The sequence below is a fragment of the Cervus canadensis genome, chromosome 10 (assembly GCF_019320065.1).
Source record: "Cervus canadensis isolate Bull #8, Minnesota chromosome 10, ASM1932006v1, whole genome shotgun sequence".
Taxonomy (NCBI): Eukaryota; Metazoa; Chordata; class Mammalia; order Artiodactyla; family Cervidae; genus Cervus; species Cervus canadensis.
In genome coordinates, this window is record NC_057395.1 from 64,658,118 (window position 1) to 64,681,815 (window position 23,698).

The following is a 23,698-nucleotide window of genomic DNA, read 5'->3' on the forward strand; positions in this document are numbered from 1 at the left end:
AGCATCTAGGCCTGGGTCTTTCTCCCGGCTTAGCAACTGCATTCTCTGACCCACCAGGGCCTAGATGAGCAGTCTGAACCCTGGAGCCTACCTGACTATCTGCCTTAGGCCTAATCTTCTCTCCTGGGCACATGAACTGTTTCCCACCTATAACCCAGCTTAGTGTGGGTACCCCTGGGAGCCTGACCCCACTGCGCCACTACCCCCTGCCTTGATTTGAAAGTTCCTGATCCTAGGCCACAAAGTCTTTCTTCACACAACTCACTCCAGCCTGCTGTCCTTAACCCCACTACGTACATCCCAAGCTGCAGCCAGTCTCAGAATACCTTGCCACATCTCTGCATACATACTTCTTTTGGTACAGAATGGCCTTTTCCTCATTCTTTATTAGGGAAGCTCCTATTCATCCTTCAAAACCCACCACCTAAAACCCCTTCTCTGTAATACCATCCCCTACACTCTGAACAGAATTAACTGCTCTCTTACCCATGACCCCACAGTCCATCATCCGATCCTCTATCACTGCCCTGGAATGACTTATGTACCCCATAGTGCTGAGCATCTGGGGCCAGTGACCAGGCAGCGACCCTCTATAGCTCTAGTCCCTGGTGTAGGACTGCAGTCAGAGAAAGCAGCAAGACGTGATCGCTAAATAGACAAAGGAACAAATGGACAGGACAGGACTGGAAATGGGCTGAGAATTCACCGTGTTTTGGGTCCAGCTGTCCCCTGTGCAGGTCTTGTTATCAGAATGCTGAGCATTCAATTCCTCTTCCTCCATTAGCAGGTACAGCTCCTTCATGCTATTTACCTATTTTTTAAAAAACACACTGATCAGGGGGTGGCAAGGCGTCATGCCTGGGGGTCTGACCTTCAGGGGGAGAGGATACAGGCTAGTGACTCAGATAAAAAGGGGGCTGAGTAGACAGGCAGGAAGCAAGTATGAGGATTTATGGACCAAAGGCACCCCAGCTAGGCACTGATTTCCCAAATTTTAACTTTTACTCCTAGGCACCGTCCAGGCCAAGGAGCCTAGCTAGAGAGTCAGGTCCTTCTGGCCCTCTCCCCTACCCCACAACCATCTCTTCTGCCTCAAGAACCATGAGACATCCCTGAGAACTACTCAGAAATAGCTCTGTTGTCAAAGGAGGCACAGTGATTGGATGAAAAGGGCCACAAGGCACCCTCTTAACTATAGAAAAGGGCAACCAGAGGTTTGGGTAGACAGACGGGGCCCTTCCTGGGGGCGGGGGTTGCTATTAATTGATTCTGGACAGGAGTCCAGAGTCAGCCCAGGAGACCAGGGCTAGTTCAAGAAGGGAGAGAAGGAGAAGAAGAGGGTGCTTATTTACTATTCATTAATTCATTCATTCAACATTTTTTTTTTTTTTAAGCTGTGCCTGGCAGCATGTGGGATCTTAGTTCCCTGATCCAGGATCAAACCTGTGCCCCTGTATTGACAGATGAAATTTTAACCACTGGACCACCAAAGAAGTCCCTTATTTGACAGATATTAATTGAAATCCTGCCATGCCCCAGGTCCTTGTTCAAAGCTGGGGATATGTCAGTGAGCAAGACAGATGAAAAACCCTGGTCCCCTCGAGCCTCCATTCCAGGAGCAATAAAACAAACAGATATGTGAAATACATGAAATGTCATTAAGTATATGAAATGTTCCACCATAATAAGTGCTATGAGGAGGAGAACCGTGAAAGGAGCTAGGATGTGCTGCACTGGGTGGTCAAGGAAGGCCTCAGGGAGGAGGTAGTATTTGGGCAAACTTCTGAAGGAAGTAAAAGAATAAGTCATGTGAAGACCTGCAGGTTGAGAATTCCAGGGAACGACCACAGCAAATGCAAAGGCCCTGAGGTGGGGACAAGTGTGTCTGAGGAAGAGCAAGAGAGCCAGGGAGGAAGTGAGAGGTACAGGGACCAAGGCGGGTTGACCAGGTGGTGTAGGGACTTCCGCTTCTACTCTGGGTGACGTGGGAGCCAGAGGAGGGCTGTGCTTAGGAGTGACAGCGACCTGACTTCCAATTTTGTGAGATCACTCTGGCTGCTGTGTTGGGATACTTTATAGGGTAGAAACAGAGCTCCACAGCACCAGGGGGCACCATCCACGTGGAGTACACGCAGCCTGGTACCTGCCTGTTTTGAATAAAAGATGCTCAGTGGAAAGGTGCAAGGGCAACGACAGGAAGACCAGTTAGGAGGCTGCAGTGATAATCCAGGCAAAAAGTGATGATGGTTCAGATGGGGGTGGTGACAGGGCTGGGCAGTGCAGCCGGGGCAGATTCTGTAGATTCCATATAGATTCACCATGTGCAGGAAAGGCCACGGAAGCCAAGTGCCTGGACAAGCTTTCCAAGGCAATAGACAAAGGTCAAAAGGAGAGATGTGGCCTGAGGGCTATAAACCCTGGCGACTGTGACGTTAAGGGGTCAGTTCAGGGAGAAAAGGAGGGTCCAGCCAAGGAGACTGAGAAGGAGCAACCAGTGAGGTGGAAGGAAAGCCAAGAGAATATGGTGTCCTAAAAACCAAACGAAGAAGCTTCCGGGGTCAGGGCAGGCACTGGGAAGCATGTGTGAGTAGAAGGGCCTATGTGAGTAAACACCCAGTTCCGTCCTTGGTCACCAGTATCTAAACATACAAACTTAAAAAAAAAATTATTTATTTTATTTTTGGCCACGCTGAGTCTTTGTTGCTACATACCAGCTTTCTCTAGTTGCAGTGAGCAGGGACTACTCTCTAGTTGTAGTGCCTGGGTTCCTCACTGCAATGGCTTCTCTTGTTGAGGAGCCTAGGCTCTAGGGTGTGTGAGCTTCAGTAGTTGTGGTGCACAGGCTTAGTTGCCCCGTGGCATGTGGAATCTTCCTGGACCAGGGATCCCATGTCCTCTGCATTGGCAGGTGGATTCTCAACCACTGGATCACCAGGGAAGTCCAACATACAGACTTTATTATCTGTATACACAGGTGCACAATTCTTTCTCTGAAATTCTTTGATGCCGGGTGTGCTTGGAATTCAGAATTAATTGGGATGTAGAAAGATAATATGGTATCCACACTGTATATTATATAACAGCCCCATCTGGAGTAACACCCTGTGCTCACCAACACCAGTGTTTCCTCTTCAAACATGTGAATACTAATGAAATGGATAAATAGAGGTTTTGCTGCCAAATGAATATCAGGTCAAATTTTTCCATCTGAGTTAGACTCAACAAAACAGTTCTCAGAATTTCTGGATTTCAGAACTGAGGATAAGGAATCAAAGATCTTTATCTGTACTAGAATGGGGGTAGTACTTGTTTCCAAATCATAGGGTATGCGTAAAAGTGAAATGCAATTATCCACTGAGAGCATTTAACACAGTACCCAGGACACTAGAAATACTCAATATATGAGGGTTATCATTCACATACTCAGTTTTAATTCTGCATAAGTGGACATATATATTCTTTAAAAGTATGAATATACATCATTTGTTATTTGTATTCCTGGGCCCTGGGCCCATGCATCTGAGTGCGTGCATGCTCAGTTGTGTCCAACTCTTTGCAACCCCATGCACTGTAGCTCGTCAGGCTCCTCTGTCCATGGAATTTTCCAAGAATACTGGAGTGGGTTGCCATTTCCTCCCCCAGAGGATCTTCCCAATCCAGGGATGGAACCCAAGTCTCTTGCATCTCCTGGGTTGGCAGGTGGATTTTTCACAAACTGAGCCACCTGGAAGCCCCTTATTTTATAGTTATATGTATTTTATTATGCATTTGTATATACATATTTTTATACACTGGGCTTTATATCATATTTTATATGTGTGTACATATACATATATTTTACAGTATGGATGGTTGTGCTTATTTCTTATTAATTATGTCTATTTCTAGCTATTCCCTTCTAGGTGATCTTCCTGACCCAAGGATTGAACTCAGGTCTCCTGCATTGCAAGCAGATTCTTTACTCTCTGAGCCACCACAAAAGCCCCTACACTTATTTTTTATTTATTTATGTCTATTTCAGTTAGTATGTTTCTATTTATTATAGGTATATATATCATTTCATTTTCTATGCTTATACCTTATTTTTCTCCTAAAGTAAGTTTCTGTTTCTCTGTTATCCCAGTACATTGACATGGCTAGAAAGATTTTCACCAAATATGGAGAATTTGCTTGCAACAAACTGATTTAAAATACAGGCTATATGGCCTGTAGACAATTCATTTTGGGGGCAAAACATCTTCCCTAGCTGCCAAAATTGGGCTTCAGCTATGGAAAATAGTATAGAGGTTTCCCCAAAATTTTAAAATAGAACTCCTATATGATCTAGCAATCCCACTTGTGGGTATATATCCAAAGGAAATGAAATTTGGATCTCTCTGTGTTCACTGTGGCATTATTCACAATAGCCAAGATACAGAGACAACCTAAGTGTCTGTCTATGAATGAAAGGGTAAAGCAAATATGACATATGCACACAAGGAAATATTACTCAGTCTTATCAAAGAAGGAAATCCTACTATTTGTGATAATATGGATGAACCTGGAAGACATTATGCTAAGCAAAATCAGCTAGAGACGGAAATACAAATACTACAAGATCTCACTTATATGTGCAATCTGACAAACTCATACAAGCAGAGAGTGGAGTAGTCGTTGCCAGGGGCAGGCACAGGGAGGAATAGAGAATTCATGGGTAAGAGTTTCAGTTTTGTAAGATAGAGTTCTGGATGGTAGTGATGGTTGCACAAGCATGTGAATTAATGCTACTGAATTGTAAACTTAAAAATGGTTAAAATTTATGTTATACATATTTGACTATAATTTAAAAAATTAATTTAAAAAATTATTTAAAAAAACAAACCACACTGGGCTTCATCCAGAGGCTTGTGTGGGACTTCCAAACAGGAGGGGTGGTCCTAAAGCAGACAGTGGTTTCAAATACTAGTACCCAGGGGTGGGAGGGAGGCTCAAGAGGGCGAGGGGATATGTAAATGTAAACAGGATTCATGTTGTTGTAAAGCAGAAACTAATACAATATGGTAAAGCAATTATATTCCAATAAATAAATACATGGATAAGATTAAAAAAAAAATAGTAGTACCCAGGTGTCACAAAGAGTGATGCTCAAGGGGCAGCCATGCTGGGCTTTCAAGGTGCTTTTCATAGGGGCACCTTTGGGTCAGACATTCCCAGACAAGGGCAGCAGTGAGCATGTCCACTGAAGCTGGTCAGCAGCTCTCTCTCGAGGCCCTTCAGGAGTAAGTGGGTGGCCTGTGAGAAGAATCATGAGCTCTGCTGGGGGAAGGGGAGGGAACACTTGCTACAGATTCAGGTCTGACCACCATCCCCTGCTACTGGGACAATCAGGCTACTCTAGGGGACCCCAGAGAGGGGTACACTGGGATGGCCACTAGTCTCCATTGACTGTGGAATGAGTAGCTTGAATGAGAGGAGGGCAAAGCCTGGTCTAGACCAGAGGTACCTGTACGCAAAAGGCCAGGTGAGCAGTGCCAATTCAGGTGGATGTGACAGGTATGACATCCTTACCTCTCCCCTTCTCCCAGTAACGTGACCGCGCTGGCTGATTGTGACAGAAGGATGAGGATCGAGGTCAAGGATCTGAGGTCAACCTGTAGCCTTCACAGGCTGAGGGACCAACGGGCCACATGAATCATTCCCAACCTTCACACATTCCCAAAGCCCCACTTGTCCTATTTCCTGCCACACCCAAATACTACCTGTATTATAACTGATGCTTTTAAGTCAACCTACTCTTTCTAGTTAAATAAAAAATAAATGTAAAAAAGAAAGGTGAGCGACTCCTCTGTTGGTCCAGTGACTAAGACTTCAAGCTCTCAATGCAGGGGGCCTGGGTTTGATCCCTGGTCAGGGAATTAGATCCCACATGTTGCAACTAAAGATACTGCATGCCACAACTAAGACTCGGCTCAGCCAAATAAATAAATATTTTTTAAATAAAATTAAAATTAAAAAGGAAGTTGATATTATTACTAAAAATGGAAAGTCACTGTCCATTACCATTGTCAAAGAAAATATGAAAAATAAAATAGGGGCTTCCCTGTTATCTCAGTAGTAAAGAATCTGCCTGTCAATGCAGGAGACATGGGTTCGATCCCTGATCCAGGAGGATTCTGCATGCCTGTTAAGCAAAAGCCAGACACAAAAGACTATAGTCTTTATATGAAGTTTTAGAACAGGTGAAATTAACCCATGGTGTTTATGAAGCCAGAATAGTGCTGACTGCTGGGATGGGCATATCACCTGGGGAACTGGGGAACCTTCTGGGGCACTGGAAATGTGCTCATTGTAATCTGGGGGATGCTATACTATGTATCGGTGGGGTGTATTCTATAAAACTTCATTAGCTGTACACATAAGATGTGTGCATTTTACTGTATATAAATTATACCTTAAAAGATTAAAAAAACCATTAATATATATCATATTTGCATATGATGCAAAAGCAACAAAACTAGATCATTAAGTTCACCCAGATACGGTTGCCAGCTGAAGACTCAGTCTTGTTAAAAAGGGAAACCAACAAATACCAGAGAGGTGTTAAAGACCTTCTGGCCCCCAAGGAGATTTCCTCCTGGAGAGGCTGGGACCAAGTCTTCCCCGCCTATCCCCAGCAACTGCCACAGCACTCAGCGAAGAGCTGTCAACAAACTGATGCTGAATGAGTGAATGAATGCAGGGATGGAAGCTGCAAGCTGATGGCTCGGATTTGAGCCCGAGGGCTGTGTTGACCCAGCTGGGTGCCCCTTCCCCTCCTCTCTCTTCCACCCAACCCCCACCCCAGTCCCAGTCCCAGGGGAACCATACCTCAAGGAAGTCATCCCCCTCGCTGGGCAAAACCTTGCCCTGCCGCCAGCGCTTGAGGAACCACCTGAGCTTCATGAAGAGCAGGAGGAAGTTGTGCTTGAACTGCTGGGACTCCTGCACCAACATGTTCTTCTCCTGGCTCCAGAATTTCTGCTCCAGCCTCCGCTGTAGGCTCAGACTCTGGAGCTCAAACTCGCGCCGCAGGAGCGCCCTCTGCTGGTCCTCCTTCAGCTGCAAGAGGGACCAGAGCATGAGCCAGCCCAGCTGTCTTGGGGACCCCGATTCATCCCATTCCAGGCCTCAGATAAACGCAGAAATTACATGTGGTGCCTAGTGGTGACCCTGCTGGGGATTCTATCCCTCGCAGTTCATTCTGTTGAAATAAACACTTCCCTCTGCTACTCCAGGGGAAGGAAACTCATAAAAACAGCAGCAATCACAGTAATCAGTGAAAGCGCTGGGATCTGAACCTGCTCTGTCTGATTATAAAAACATTGGCTTTATCTAATGAGCCCAGGTGGGCTTCCCTGGTGGCTCAGATGGTAAAGAATCTCCCTGCAATGCAGGAGACCCAGGTTCAATCCCTGGGTCAGGAAGATCCCCTGGAGAAGGGAAAGACTACCCACTCCAGTATTCTTGCCTAAAGAATCCCATGGACAGAGGAGCCTGGCAGGCTACAGTCCATGGGGTGGCAAAGAGTCGGAAAAGACTGAGCGACTAACACTTTCACGTTTTCACAATGAGCCCATACGAGCACCAGTGTTTCAGGTGGACTCTCACATTTAATGAGACACCTGGGAGGGTGAGTGATGACGGCAGGGAGGGGTGACCCAACATGCAAAGCAAAGGCCATGCTGAGGGTGAGGAAGGCTGACATGAATACCCTAGGAAGCAATGAGGTATCATGGCTCAGAGCGAACCAATAACCTGGATTAAAATCCCAGCCCCACCTCGCCCTGCAAGTGGAATCCTGGGCAAAGCACTTCAGCCCTCTGGGCATCAGTTTTTCTAGGTGTAAAAGGGGGACACCTCACAGGGGAAAACATGAGGATTAAAGGACATGATGTGTGGAAAGTGCATTGCAATTCTGACATACAGTAAGGGCTTCATAAATGATTTCTACTAGTAGAACTACCATCTTGATTACCAACTAGGACTGTGGACTTTCTAATACAGAACTTTAGCTCTGAAGGGGGCAATATTTCATAGACAGGACACTGAGGCCCCAAGAGGAGACAGGATGGGCCTCAGGTCATACAGACAGTCCGTGACAAGCCCAGGATTCCAGCCCAGCACAGTTAATGCATAAGCACCAGTGCAGCATGCAGTGCAGACACAGGTTGCCCCTCACATGCTTGCCTCTGAAAAACCCAAGGACCACCAAGGTTTCTGCCCTCAGTTCAGGGAAGAGAGGCTGCAGTAGGTGCAGGATAGGACCCCACCCACCTGCACCATTTTCTGATTGAAGCTTTCGGCCTCCTCCTTCCGGAGCTGCCGCTCCTGGGAGAGCTGCTCTTGCAGGCCCCGGAGGCTGTCGTGGGCCTCGGCCAGCACCAGCTGCAGCTCCTTGATCTGGGGTCGAGATGAGGAACACAGATGAGGAGCAGGGAGAGAGCAGGAGGACAGAAACTGCAGTCGAAGGATGACAGTCAGAGGAGAGCGAGACAGCAGGAAGTCAGACCCAAGCTATCCTTCACGTATACTCCAGGCATGATGGCAGGTCTCTACTTCAGAGGGTTGTCATGATGATGAAATGAAACAGTGCACATCAAATCTAGCTATTATTAGAATTTTAACTTGACACTTTCTGGTGAAAATTTATTTGAAGAAAATAATATACTATGAAAACTAAGTGAATTAACAAAAATGTTCATCTCATTGTTTATAACTAATAATTTACAAACAGCTTAGGTAAGTCAGGGATCAAACATATGTGTTTAATGGATCTATACTTATGTAAAAATCCATTCAACTGTACACTTAAGGATAGTACCCATGGTCATTCCCTGGCTGTCCAGTGGTTAGGACAACATGCTTTCACTGACAAAGGTGCAGGTCAGGGAACTAAGATCCCACAAGCTGAGAGGTGTGGCCAAAAAAACAAAAAGGATAGTGCCCTTTACTATATGTATGTTTTTATGCTATATTTCAATAACAAGTTAAACAAACTAAACATTCACAGTAGTTAACTATGTGTTAATCTTGTGATCTTGATTTTCTTTTTCCATCTTTATGCTATGCTATTTAGGGATTCTGTTATAGTTATTTGCTGTTTATAATGTAAGAAACTCCTAAAAGACAATAAAACTCTACATTTTCAGGGGAAATTCTATTTATAAGGATTTGGAGCTAAACAGGCAAAACAAATCTATCTGGTTAGAAGTCAGGATGTGACTAAATGGGGACTAGAAGGGAAGCTTCCAGGGACAGGTCATGGGCTATTCATTGATCTGCTTGCTGATTACATAGGAGTGTTCAGCTTATGAAAATTACTTGAGGGACTTTCCAGGTGGTCCCGAGGTTAAGACTCTACATTCCCAATGCAGAGGGGCCGGGCTCTGAGGTCCGTAGCCTAGACTTTGTGCTCTGCAACAAGAGAAGCCACTGCACGGAGAAGCCTGCGCACTGCAAGGAAGAGTAGCCCCTGCTTGCTGCAACGAGAGAAAGCCGGCAGCAACGAAGATCCAGCGCAGCCAAAAATAAATTAAAAAAAAAAAAAAAAAAAACTTCCTCAGATGAGTTTATAAACTTCCTGTCATCAGGTCCTGAGAATGGCCCAAACTTCCTTGTTTCTCTTCCAGCCCTTGTTGCCAGGAAGCTTGGAACCAAAGGAAACACTCAGAACCCATAACAACACCAGCTAAGATTCTTCACAAGTCACTCTGTTCTTGAGTCACCTCAGCCACTCTCCTCCTGCCCCTCGCCCCCGCTCGTGTGGGCCCAGGCCCACCTCAGAGGCGTAGGAATCATTGTCTTCAGCTCGGTAAGGCCTGAAGCTCCGGCTGGGGTCAGACTTGGAGTCCAAGTCGCCGGTGCGGAAGGCCTCTCGTATCCTAGGCTCCCATTCCGGCAGGTCCCTGAGGTCAGGAGGCTGCACCTAGAGGCACAAGCAGAAGAGACTAAAGGTGACCCCGGGGAGGGGCACGTGGTGTGCCAGAAACAGGGCCCACTCCAGGCCCCGGGCTCTGTAGGAGCCTCTGACCGGGCACCTGAGGGGAGAGACCTAGGTGGACTCACCTCTGGCGGTTGGTGCACTGCAACTTCTCCATGAATTTTTTTTTTTTTTTAACGAATTAACTTTATTTGACTGTGTCAGGACTTAAGGGCTTCCCAGGTGGCACTAGTGGGAAAGAGCCCACCTGCCAATGCAGGAGATAAAAGAGACTTGGGTTCGATCCTGGGTGGGAAAGATCCCCTGGAGGAGGGCATGGCAACCCACTCCAGTATTCTTGCCTGGAGAATCCCATGGACAGAGGAGCCTGTATCTATCAGTGGTGAATGACTAAGGGAACTGTGGGATATTCACTCCATGAGGTCATATCCGGTCAGAACACTCAGAACTACTTCTACCTGAGACAGCAAACATAATGGTGAGTGAAAGAAGTCAGGCACAGGTGAGTGTGTTCTGTGTCATTCAATTTATGCAAAGTTCAAAGACAGACAAAACTGAATCGAGAGAGGGGTTACCCTTGGGAGTGGGAATAGAGGCTAAAAGGGAACCCGAGGAGGGGCTGCTGCGGTTCCCGTCATCTTGATGATGACATGGGTGTGCTCACTTTGGGAAAATTCATTAAGCTGCACATTTGTGTTTTGTGTGCTTCTGTATGATATGGTTCAGTAAAAGGTTTATATATTATGTGTGTGTTTACATACACATACATATATAAAAAGTAATAGGGGATTTCCCTGGTGGTCCAGTGGTTAAGGGGCTTCCCAGATGGCGCTAGTGGTGAAGAACCCGCCTGCCAATACAGGAGGCTGAAGAGAGGCCAGTTCCATCCCTGAGTTGGGAAGATACTCTGGAGGAGGGGCATGGCAACCCACTCCAGTATTCTTGCCTGGAGAACTCCAGGGACAGAGGAACCTGACGGGCTATAGTCCATGGGGTCGCACAGGGTCGGGCATGACTGAAGTGACTTAGTCCAGCATAGCCAGTGGTTAAGACTTTGCATGCATCCATTGCAGAGGAACCCACTCCAGTGTTCTTGCCTGGAGAATCCCAGGGACAGGGGAGCCTGGTGGGCTGCCATCTCTGCAGTCACACAGAGTTGGACACAACTGAAGCGACTTAGCAGCAGCAGCAGCAGCATTGCAGGGGTTGTGGGTTCGATCTCTGGTCGCAGAAGTGCTGCCTGCTGCACGGTGCAACCAGAAAAAAAAAAAAAATAAAAGCAATAGGACCCTTGGCTGGGACCTCTTACCTGGAAGTCTGAGCCAAGGTCTTTGGCCAGAAGAATCTCCTTGGAGGGCCCCTGGGAGCTCAAGGCGGGCAGTGTGGAGAAGGGCTCCGGAGGCTCCTTGACAGGGCCCCCGAGGACCGAGTCCGCCTTCCTCGTGAAGGCGTTGAGCTCCTGCTGGAGCAGGCTCAGCCGCACCAGGAGGGCGTGCATCAGCTTGGCGTCCCTGGGGCCCTCGCTGTTGTTGTCGGGGGCCTCATGCAGCCGGAAGTCGGCGCACTCGTTGTCCAGATAGGGGCGCAGGCCGGCCGAGAAGCCGTTGGCGTCGGCCACCAGGACATCAATAGCCTTGCTGACCAGGACAGCCTGTTCCCGCAGCCCCGGCAGGGCCTCAGCCTCCCGGGTCCGGCAGAGTCGCGCGGCCACGGGCCCCGGGGCCTCGGCCAGGACTGCAGGCACGCACTGGGCGGAGTCGCCGGCCTCGGCGTCGGTCTCCAGCATGGGCCGCGTGCTCTGGCAGGAGGCCAGGTCACAGCGCTGGAGGTTGGAGAGGAGCACGCGGTTCTCGTACTGCAGCTTCTTGACCTTGCCGCTGAGCTCGCCGATCTGCAGCTTGGCGGCCGCCAGCTCCTCCTGCGAGGGCTCGCTGAGCACCGAGCAGCTGTCCTCCGACAGCGTCACGTCCAGCTCGTGCTCCGAGCGGTACTTGGCCAGCTCGCTCAGCAGCAGCTTGTTCTGGTCCTCCAGCTCGGCCGAGGAGCGCCGCAGCAGCTCGGCTTCCTCCTCCACGAACTGCAGGTGTCGCCGCAGCTCCGCCAGGCTCTCCCCGCACTCGCCGCCGCCCAACGCGGAGAAGGCCAGGCGGGCCTCGGGGCCCCCGCAGCCGCCGCCGTGATCCTTCATGTCGTCCATCTCGGCCCGCAGGCCGCGGTTCTCCACCTCCAGCTCCACGATGCGGCGGCTCAGCAGGTTGGCCTCCTCCTCCACCAGCTTCAGATGTACCTTGAGCTCCGTCTCCCGCGAGTGGGGGGCGTCCGCCAGCTCCTCCGCCGACAGGGCACCGTCCAGGTCTCCGTAGAGCGAGCGGTATTTGAGCAGCTCTTCCTTCATGCCGTCGTTCTCCTTGGCCAGCTTGGTGAGCTTCTTGCACATGAGCGCCGACTCTTCCTTTGCAAAGTGCAACTGGCACTTCAGGTCGGCGCTGTCCTCCTGGGGCCGGAGGGGGAACAGGGACAGGCAGGAGCCAGGAAAGTTAGTGTTGGGAGGCTCAGCCACACCGTTTCGGGGAGCTCTAACTACTAGGTGCTGGGAACACAGTCTTGACGCTCAAGGCGCTGGGGGTCCAGAGGGGAGGCAGAGAGGCATACATGGCAGCACACAAATGGGGCACACATATAGCCTGAGGAGTCCAGGAGGGCTTCCTGGAGTAAGGGACATTCTGTCAGGGTGACTGTTGCTGCTACTACTACTACCATTGCTCCCGTAGTTTTCTCATCTGTAAAATGGGGCAATAACACCGCCCCCAACAGACCATGAAGAGAATTAAAGGAGACAATATATAAAAAGTGCCTGACACCCTGATCATCCAGAACCACTTGAGACTAACTGTATTCTGTGCCTGACCTGTGCTACAGACAGGACTATACAGAGCAGAGCATGTGAGAACCATGGGCTCAGGGTGTAGTTTGGGGAAGTAAAGCTGGCATCAAAGCTAAGAAAATGAACAAGGGGAGGACGGAGTAGAAACAGGGGAGGGGTGGACACCTCTGGGGACTCCCCGGCCCCTTGGACTTAAGCTGGGGGCCTTTAGACTAAAACCTGCCGCTTGGGGTTATGCTGCCTGAGGCTGGTGGAGGCTGACCAGAAGTACCTGCACCGAAGGCTTCTTGTCCGTCTTCCCCAGGGAGCGCGTTCCTCTTTTCTTCAAGGAGTGCTGGAGGAGGATTAAAAATAAACTGAACTGAAGCTCACAAGGGTGGTTGATGCACATCCAAGAGCTGTCATGGTGCCCAGGGTTCCGCTGAGAACCCCTCCCCTCCCCAGCCAGCCCCGCCCGGCCATGGCCAGCCTTGAGCAGCACCATCTGCTGAGTTAGAGGAGTCTTAAGACCACCCAGTGACTGCAAATGGAGAGCCAGGTCAGTACCTAAGACGATTCTGAACCCACCTGCCCAGGGTTCCTCCCCTCTCTCGCACCCCAGAATTGTGATCTAATTGGCTTGAGCCCAAGACCTGGAAAATCTGGGTTTCTGTTCTTGTTTGTCTTTCATTCATTCACCAAAGACTCCCTGAGCACCCATCATGCGCCAAGCAGAGTAAGGCATGGAAAATACAGCAGGGACCATGACAGACAGGGTACCTCAGGGGGATATTGGAGTGTTATGCCCAGATCCTCCCTTTAGTACTAGAGCATTCCTCTAGCCCCCCTTCCAGCAATGGTCACTGGCTGAGGGCAACCACCTCATCCAAGGTCTTGTGCCCTCCCTGTGGGGGCGAGGGGGCAATGGGGGGAAGCCACATTCAATGACTAGTCCATGCCCTCTTCCCACACCAGCTCCAGAGCTCCCCATGGGATCAGCTGAGGACATGAGTGTGAATGCGCTGCAATTCAGCTTCTCCCGCTGCCTCCATCTCCGATGGTGTTATTCCAGGAGGACACTTCCATAAGCCTCTGCATGCAAATCTCCATTTCAGGGGGAATCCTGAGCTCAAGGAACTGGCATTCTAGTGAGAACTTTAATTCAGAGTAGATATTAATAAACAGTAATATTTCTCATATATTAAGTGAAATAAATCAGACAGGGAAAGACAAATACTGTATGATATCACTTTTACATGGAACTCCCGGTGGCTTCCCTGGTGGCTCAGATGGTAAAGAAGCTGCCTGCAATGTGGGAGACCAGGGTTTCATCCCTGGGTCGGGAAGATCCCCTGGAGAAGGGAACGGTCACCCTCTCCAGTATCCTTGCCTGGAGAATTCCATGGACAGAGGAGCCTGGCTACAGTCCATGGGGTCGCAAAGAGTTGGACACAACTGAGCTACTAACACACATTAATAAACAAAATGAATATGGTAAAACAAATCATAATTATAGAAGAGGCTTAGAATTGATGAGGAACTGATCTTTTTTTTTTTTTTTACAATGTAAATGGTAGGTTTTCATGCAGATTAAAGCAAAGTAAGGCTCTGATAATCATCATGATGCAAAAATACAGAAGCAGGGATTTTCCTGGTGGTCCAGTGGTTAAGACTCCATGCTCCACGCCCCCGCCCCCAAAAAAGACTCCATGCTCCCAGTGCAGGGAGCAAGGGTTCTATCCCTGGTCGGGGGAACTAGGATCTCACAGGCTGCACAATGAGGCCAAAACAAAGAAAAACAAAACAAAAAAACCAAACACAAGAATACAGAAGCAATAGGGGAAGAAATTGATACATTTGATTAGATAAGCAAATTCTACCTGGGGCAAAGAAATGCTCTAAGAAAAGTAAAAATATAAATGACTAACTGGGAAAAAATATTTGCAGTGTATGACACTGACAAATGGTTAATGTCCTAAATACGTAAAGAGAGTCACAAGATATAAAGTCCAACAAACCTACAGAGAAATAGGCTAGAGAGATGAAAACCAGTTCACAGGCAAAGAAGTGTAAATGGCTCCAACCACAGGAAGACGCTCACCCTATTCATGGAAGAGAAATGCAAATTAAAACTACACTGAGATACAATTTCTCACCTATCAGATTGGCAAAAACCCAAACATCTGACAACACATTCTATTGATGAAGTGATGGAAAAACAGGAACACTCAATATCAGTGGCAAGAACACAAAATGGCACAAGTTCTATAGAGGGGAATTTGAGGAATTGTTATAATCATCTTTTCTGAAGTTTCTCAGCATTTAAAAAAGTCACTCACAGGCATGAGTCCATTGAACACGTCTTCCCTTGAGAGGAGTGAGTATTTCACTTAGTGGAGTATAAAACCAATTTTGGGTTGCATTTGACTTTTCAAGTTGGGCAGGTAATCTTTGAGCATGCTTCCAGGTCGTTTGAATACATGTGCTCCCTGTCCGCCACTTCTCTTACCCCAACCCTGGAGGTGAGAACCACGGATCTAATCCAAGCCTCCTCTTTACTGAAGGCGAGAGAGAGGTCCCATAGCAAAACCAGAGCTGACCTGGGACCAGTTCTGGACAGAACTCTTGTTCTAGCTCCAAAACACTTGAAGGAGAAACTGTACCTTCTTCGACAGAGGCCAGAGTGAACCCAGCACAGTGGCTCTCAACCTGGATGCAAATCAGAATCCTAGGGGAAATTTTAAAAAGTGATGCCCAAGATCCCAGCCCCAGAGATTCTCACATCATTGGTCTGAGTAGGTCCCAGGCATCAGTATTTTTAAATAGTTTCCCAGGTGATTCTAATGTACAGCTAAGGTTGAAACTACAGAGCTGGGGAGAAAGATGAACCAGAGACAGGCTCTTAAGTTTATCTTAAAGCCCAATCAAATCCTAAAGAGACCTTTTGAAATGTAAATAAGGCAGGAAGGCAGAGGCTGATATTTCAGAGGCTGGGTGCCAAGAGCAGGAAGGCAGTATTTGAGAAGGGCTGATGGAGCATCTTTCAAAAGCTAGGAGGTAAGAGTAGGGAAGGCGGGTGAGGGTCACAAAACAAGTCTTTCCACAAAGAGCTCCTCCCACAAAAGAGGTCTGGGAAGGGGATGCTCAGAGAGAGACCCCCTCCCACAGTGGTGAGGTGGGGGCTCTGGAGTCAGGTGGCCAGGGTTGCAGATCTGGGCCTCCCTATCACAAGCATATTGGGCTTCCCTGGTAGCTCAGATGGGAAAGAATCTGCCTGCAATGCGGGAGACCCGGGTTCGGTCCCTGTGTCAGGAAGATCTCCTGGAAAGGAAATGCCCACCCACTCCAGTATTCTTGCCTGGAAAATCCCATGGACAGAGGAGCCTGGCAGGCTATAGTCCATGGGGTCGCAAAGAGTCAGACAGAACTGAGCATAAAACACTTTCACTTTCACATCACAAGCTGATGGGTGGGTCCGGGAACTCAGGTGGGACACCTGGGTGAACCACTTCCTCTCCCAGAAACTCCACTCCATCATCTACAAAACTGAGCTACAGATTAAATGACTACTTGCAGACCTCTTGGAGGAGGGAAGTGGGGTGACAGGAAGGGGAGCCAGGGGTTCCCAGAGGCACTGAGAGGTCCCAGCCATCACATATAAAGGACTGAGATAATACAAAACCTAAAGTCATTAAAAAGGGCAGTGGGAGAGTGAAATTCACTGACATGATAAAATCTGAGACAAAAAGAAGGTAACTATAAAACAAAACCTGCAACCCAAATATCCATCACCTGATGAATGGATAATAAAATGTGGTATATCAAAAATAAATAAATAAATAAATAAAATGTGGTATATCCACCCAGGGGAATGTTAGTCAGCCAGGAAAAGAATGAAGTCTTGATCGATGTTACATGCTTGAAAACACTGCTGAGTGAAGGAAGCCTGTCACAAGAGGACACATCGCATATGATTCCATTTACATGAAAAGTCCAGAAGAGGCAAATCCACAAAGGCCAAAAGTAGATTAGTGGTTGCCAGGGAGGAAGAGGGAGTGGGGAGTGACTTGATGGCTTGAGGTTTCTTTCTAGGGCGATGAAGATGTTCTGGAATTAGAGAGCAGTGATGGCTGTGCAACTCTTGAGTATTCTAAAAACTACTGAACTCTACCCTTTAAAAAAGACAACCTTTATTTGAGACAAGCTAGAGGGGGGCTTCCCTGGTGGCTCAGTGGATAAGAATCCACCTCGCTATGCAGGAGACACAGGTTTGATCCCTGATCTAGGAAGAGAAGCCACTGTAATGAGAAGCCCATGCACCGCAACTAGAGAGTAGCCGTAGCCCCCGCTTGCCACAACGAGAAAAAAGCCCAAGCGTCAACAAAGACCCAGCACAGCCAAAAATAAATAAATAAATAAAACTATTTTTTAAAAAACTAGAACATGTTACCATCTTTATAAAAATAAGACACGTGTGTGCATGCATGCATGTGGGTATACATGTGTGCATGTGCATGGTGGGGGGATATGATTTAAAGAATATACACTACGTTGAAAACAACGAGAGTACAGAGAACTTGCACCTTTCACTTTTCTTCCCCCACATGTTTTTGAGAGGAGCAAAGACATAGTCCACCAGTGTTTTCTCTTTAAAGTTTTTAAAAAATTACATAATTTTTAAAAAGTAAATTAATACATAAAGCTATATTCTCACTGTAAATCTATACTATGCTGACAAAGCAGGAGTCCCCCTGCTTATACCCCCACCCATTCTCCTGAGGGTGACCCCAGCCAAAGGTTGGCTGGAGCTCCTTCTAGACCTCTGGCTCTGTGTTTAAAATACTGAAATAGATGGTGTTCTTTTAGACTTTCTTTCCTTCCTATGTTTACTTAGCTCTGTGATCTTTGATTTTTATAATAAGCACCTTAAGCAGAAGAAAACCCCCAAACATCCAGCATTTAAAAAGAGAGCCTGTGTTCATGCTACATTATCATATATGTTACAGAAACTGTGCTTATAACATAATCCCATCTTTATTTTGAAAAATACATACAGAAACAACTACACATTGTAAAGCATAGAGGAAGGCCTGAAAAGGCACAAACTAAAACAAATCATGGGTTAGGCTGAACCAGGCATCGAATTGAGGGAAGTGGTTAGGGGAGGCTTTCTTCTTTTATGTATGGTTTTTATCATTTCTTATATTTTGGAGAGCACACTCACATTCAAACTTCAAAAAAATCCAAAAGGGAATACAGTTCAGTTCAGTTCAACCGCTCAGTCATGTCTGACTCTTTGCGACCCCATGGACCGCAGCACGCCAGGCCTCCCGTCACCAGCTCCTAGAGTTTACTCAAACTCATGTCCATTGAGTTGGTAATGCTATCCAACCATCTCATCCTCTGTTGTCCCCTTCTCCTCCCGCCTTCAATCTTTCCCAGCATCAGGGAATACAGTGAACCCATTAACCGGCTGTCTCACCCCAGGCAACCAAGGCATTAACCGGCTGTCTCACCCCAGGCAACCAAGGCAACCAGTCTGCTGTGTCCAGCCTCAGAGGTATGCTAGGCATGCATTTCTGTGTTTTTGTAATGAAATTTTTGTTTCACTGACCTTATATTACTTTTCCAGTCAAAACAAATGCACATGTACATTTCAATATGTGTGCACACACATAGAAAAACATACTGGAAATACAACAGATTGGAAAGTACTCCGACCCAAATAGTAATCTGGTAATTACTCAGAGGAATTCCCTCTGAATAGTGGGCTACAGGTGAAACTTTTCCTCCTTATGGCTTCCTTGTATTTTGTAGTCTTTCTCTACTAAGCATATGTTAACTGTCAGGTGGAAGGAGAAAGTTATAGTAGGGTTTTTGTTTTGTTTTGTTTTAACGTACTTTCCCTGAGGAAAGTCATGAATGCCTTTTCAATAGGCAGAGGGGGAGCTCTGAGTGCCCACTGAAAAGGGAGTATAGGACTTCCCTGGTGGTCCAGGGGTTAAGACTCCACGTTCCCAGTGCAAGGGGCCCGGGTTCAATCCCTGGTCAGGGAACTAGATCCCACATGCCACAGGTAAAGATCCCACATGCTGCAACTTAGACCCAGTGCAGCCAAATAAATAAATAAAAATACATTTTTTAATTTTTTTTTTTTTAAATACATTTCTTAAAAAAAGAAAGAAAGTGCGGGCAATAGGCAGAGAAGAGGGGCTGAAGCAGGAAACCTTTTCAAGACCAGAGTGGCTCCAGTCTTTTCTGCATGGAACGGATCCTGCCCCAACCCCATCTCAGTCATGTGGGCTCCCACAGTGCTCTGCAGCTCTGGAGGGAAAACAAGGCAGGCTCTCAGAACACACAGACCTCCCTCCCCTCTGCAAGGCAGCAGCTGGTCAGGCGGGACTCCCTCCAGGGACCCAGGGAGCCAGGGAGCCTTTGTGGAGCCCCAGGGGCAGATGTTCCAATCCTGAGCCTTGCAGGGTGGGATGGGGCCGGGCGGAGCAGGGTGGGACAACGGCCAGCACCCACAGGAATGCCAGTCACATGTACCAGACCCCGAGGGCACGCTCCTTGGCCGGCAAGCAGCAGGTGGTTTCCCCACCCACCAGCAACGCACAAGGCTGCCTCTGGGCAGCCAGGGTGGCGCCTCTAAGCATCGTTGGTCTAACGGCTCCTAGTAGCAGCAGGAGCTCTGTCCCTGCTTGCCCTTCTCTCCCTTCTCGGGGAGACTGGGATGGTGCCCCCACTCCCCAGACTGCACTGGAGAGGCTGCCGAACACAACTGCAGCGGCCCCCTGCCTACTAACACCTTCCATCCTGCCAGGAGACAAAGACCAACCTTCAAGGAATAAAACGAGCCTTCTGCCAAAACAGTTGGGTAGATTTTCACCCAGTTTAGAGGGGATGTTTGGAAAGGTCTCCTGAAAACACAGACTGTGCAGTGTGGATGAAATTTCCTCCGAAGTGGTGAGGGGGTGGTGTGGATCTGGGTTGGGGGTGCATCTCAAAGACTGAGGCATTCTTGGCTGAAGAAGCTAGAGAAGGGGTGTGGCTCCAGGCTGGGGGAGACCACTGGGGAGGAGGAAACAGAGTGGTTTGACAAGGGCCCCAGATCAAATCACTGGGACAGACGCTGCCAACTGCAAGCGCAGACTTGCAACTTAACTGCTCCTTCTGTGGGCAACTGGAAGCCTGATATGGAGAGCTGCTTGTTAGAGGCTGCAGAAGCATATTATGACTTATTTTTTAATTTTTAAATTTTATGTTTCGGCTACGCCTCGTGGCCTGTGGGATCGTAGTTCCCTGACCAGGGATCAAACCCACACCCCCTGCATTGGAAGTGCAGAGTCCTAACCACTGGATTGCCAGGTATGTCCCAGAAGCATAGTCATTAGATTAAGGTAAATACTTCCTCGGGACCACAGCCATCATAGAGGTTGTCGGGGTGCTGATACAATATTGACAACCAGTACTGACCAAGTCCTTCACCTGCTTTGTCTTGATCAATTCTTACAAACACCTCTGAGAAGCAGGGATTCATAGTCCCATTTTATAAATGAACAAAACTGAGCACTAGAAAGGTTTATATGATTTGCCCAATGCTACTGCACTCATTGGTTATTTGCCAATAAGTGGCAAAGCCAGGATTCAAACCCAGGCCCACGTGACTCCAAGTTCAAGTTCGTCCTGCATCACATAGGCCATAGCAGGGTTGCACGAGATGATGAATCCAGCAGAACGGAGACAGGAACCCAGGTGAACTGATGCTACAGCCAGTGCCCTTCTTACCCCTTAACAGTGGGAATCAGGCCAAGAAGCCCGGGCCAGAGAAGGAGGTCCTCACTGGAGTGAGCAGCCCCTTCAGAGGTCCTGAGACACAGCAGGGTTCCGGGTAGGCCCTTGGATGGGGCGAGGAGCGCAGGGGCATCGCCGTGAGAGTCAGTGTAGCTTTGGAAGGTGGAAAGTCCTTTCTCCTATCCCGTCTACATACAGCAGGTCCACTCCAGGTATACACCCAAGAGAACTGAAAACATGTCCACCCAAAAACCTGTACACAAGGGTTCACAGCAGCATTAGTTCATAACAGCCCCCAAAGTGGAAACAACCCAGATGTCCATCAACTGATGAACGGACAAACTGTGGCCTCTCCACAAAGGATTACTATATGGCCATGAAAAGCAACGAAGTACTGACACCTGTCTCAACAGAGAAAGACCTTGAAAACATGATGCTAAGTGAAAAAAGTCAGTCACAACAGATCACGTTGCATGATTCCATTTGGATGAAATGTCCACAATAGGCAAAACCATAGAGACCGAGAGTCTCTATATCACTCATACACTCATACATTGCCACGGGCTGGAGGGAGGGGGGAGTAGGCAGTGACTGCTAACAACAGAATGTTCTGGAATTAGATAATGGTGAGGGTTGCACACCATTATGAATATATTAAAACCCATGGAATTGTACACCTTAGAGTGGTGAATTTTCCCCTGGTGGTCCAGCAATTAGGATTCCACACTTTTACTGCCAAGAGCCCGGGTTCAGTCCCTGGTCACAGAACTAAGATCCCACAAGCCAAAATAAACACAAGAAATGGTGACTTTTATGGTATGTGGACTATACTGCAATTAAACAATTGCCAAGGGGAGTACCATCTATAAAACATGGACAAAATGGGAATTCCCTGGATGTTCAAGGGTTAAGACTCTGAGTTTTCACTGCCAAGGGCCCGGGTTCAATCCTGGGTGGGGGAACCAAGATCCCACAAGCCTCGCAGCATGGTTAGAAATAAAATAAAATGGGGACAAAAATCACTATGTACCCTGGGAGGCTGTTGGCTGCACGTGAAGACACACATAAAATGCTTAGTGCAGTGCCTGGTACAGAGTAAGCGCTCAGACACAGCAGCTATATTATAATAAATCCCGTCAACATTGACACTAGCTTTCTGCCTAAAATACAAAGAAGGGGAATGATACTGCATTGGGGTTGGGGGGCTGCTATTATGATTTTTGAGCTGCAATCCAGCTGGCAACAGTGCCACTGCAGAACACGGCTGGGGCAGGCCACCCTCCCTTCTCTCCAGCGAAGTGCCATCTCCATAGCAACCACATCAGCTCAGGCCAGGGGCTCCTGTTCCCAGCCGGGTGACAGCATCGCCACAGCAACCTGTCAGGATGGCAAAGGCAGATCTCGATGATGGGACTAGAGCAGCTCTGGCAGAAGAATTGCTAAGGGACCCCTGTCTCCATAGAAACCATATCAGGAAAGAGAAGGAGGGGGGAGAGGGCAATCAGCCAATAAACACAGGGCCACGCCTCCTTGCCCAGATCCTAAGACTCCAAGGGACATCAGGGAGGGCTAAACCAACCCTGCTGATATCACCTTCAAGAGGAAGTGAGGGACTTCCCTGGAGGTCCAATGTCTAAGGATCCACCTTGCAATGCAGGGGACGCGGGTTTGATTCCTGATGGGGGAATGAAGATCCCACATGTTGGGGGGGGCAACTAAGCCCATCCACCACAACTGGAGAGTGCATGTGTCACAACGAAAGATCCCGCATGACACGACTAAGACCTGCTGTAGCCAAATAAATAAGTAGGAAGTGAACCAGTGTTTCTTGAGCATCTACTGTGTGCCAGGCCCCATAAAGGACTCTTTACATGCTTGACTTCATTTAAAATTTCACTAATAATGACCATGTCCCCCCCAAAAAAAAACCCTAACTACATCAGTCATATAATAAAAAGCAAAGGTCACTCCCTACCCCACTACCACCACTTCTAACACCTGAGTTCAGTGGGTTTTTCCCCAGATTTTCCTCCAGGCTGTGCATTTTTGCACATAGACACATATGCTTCAAAACCAGTTTGTTCTGTATAGGTCTCCAAAATGATCAGTGAGATTGCACAACATGCATGGTTCTATCATTTCTTTTTTGTGCTTAAAAATGTACCTTAGAAATCTTTCCACATCGGTGCATATGTATCTACCTTTAAAAAAAAAAAAAAAAACAAGGGAAAGTAAACCTAATATAAAATTTACCATTTTAACCATGTTTTCCTTTTATGGTAGTAAAATATACATAACATAAAATCTGCCACTTTTAACCACTTGCAAGTGTACAATTCAGTGGTATAATCACCACTCACCTCCAGAACTTTATCATCACCCCAAACTGAAATGCTGTATGTAGTAAATAATATCTCCCCACACTCTCCCCCCTCCAGGTTCTGATAACCTCCAACCTACTTCTGTTTCTATGAATCTGACTACTCTCAGTATCTCATCTGAGTGGAATCATACAATACTTGTCCTGTCGTGTTTGGCTTATTTCATCGAGCACGATGTCCTTGAGGTTCACCCACATTGTAGCCTGTGTTAGAATCACACTCCTTCTTAGGATCACACATACAATGTAAGTACATACTACATATTTCTTTGTTCACTGATGGACATGTAGGTTGCTTGTACCTTCTGGCTACTGTGAATAATGCTGCTATGAATGCTATTGTTTAGTCGCTCAGTTGTGTCTGACTCTTTGCGACCCCAGGGACTGCAGCCCACCAGGCTCCTCTGTTCATGGAATTCTCCAGGCAAGAATACTGAGTGGGTTGCCATTTCCTTCTCCAGGGGATCTTCCTGACCCAGGGATTGAACCTGGGTCTCCTGCTTGGCAGGGGGGGTTCTTTACCACTGAGTCACAAGGCAGGTCTGCTATGAATATGGGGGTACCAATATCTGTCCATGTCCCTGTTTTCAATTCTTTTGGGTATATACCCAGAAGTAGAATTGGCTTATTTGGTGACTCTGTGTTTAATTTTTTCAGGAACTGCCATATTACCTTATTCTTTCTAACTTCTTCATAGTGTTCT

The 23,698-nt window shown here is 47.6% G+C and overlaps 1 protein-coding gene across 2 annotated transcripts in view; it reads right to left on the reverse strand.

Moving 5' to 3' along the window:
- SOGA1 (suppressor of glucose, autophagy associated 1) overlaps window positions 1-23,698 on the reverse strand; it is a 74,632-nt gene that overhangs the window by 19,537 nt on the left and 31,397 nt on the right. The window contains exons 4-9 of one of the 2 annotated variants that reach the window (XM_043478643.1): window positions 13,114-13,176; window positions 11,268-12,452; window positions 9,797-9,943; window positions 8,293-8,418; window positions 6,847-7,077; window positions 707-811 (exon numbers count right to left, since the gene is read on the reverse strand). In XM_043478643.1, the coding sequence (XP_043334578.1) occupies window positions 707-811; window positions 6,847-7,077; window positions 8,293-8,418; window positions 9,797-9,943; window positions 11,268-12,452; window positions 13,114-13,176 (1,857 nt within the window). The remainder of the gene's footprint in view (window positions 1-706; window positions 812-6,846; window positions 7,078-8,292; window positions 8,419-9,796; window positions 9,944-11,267; window positions 12,453-13,113; window positions 13,177-23,698) is intronic. The other variant, XM_043478644.1, reaches the window with a different exon arrangement.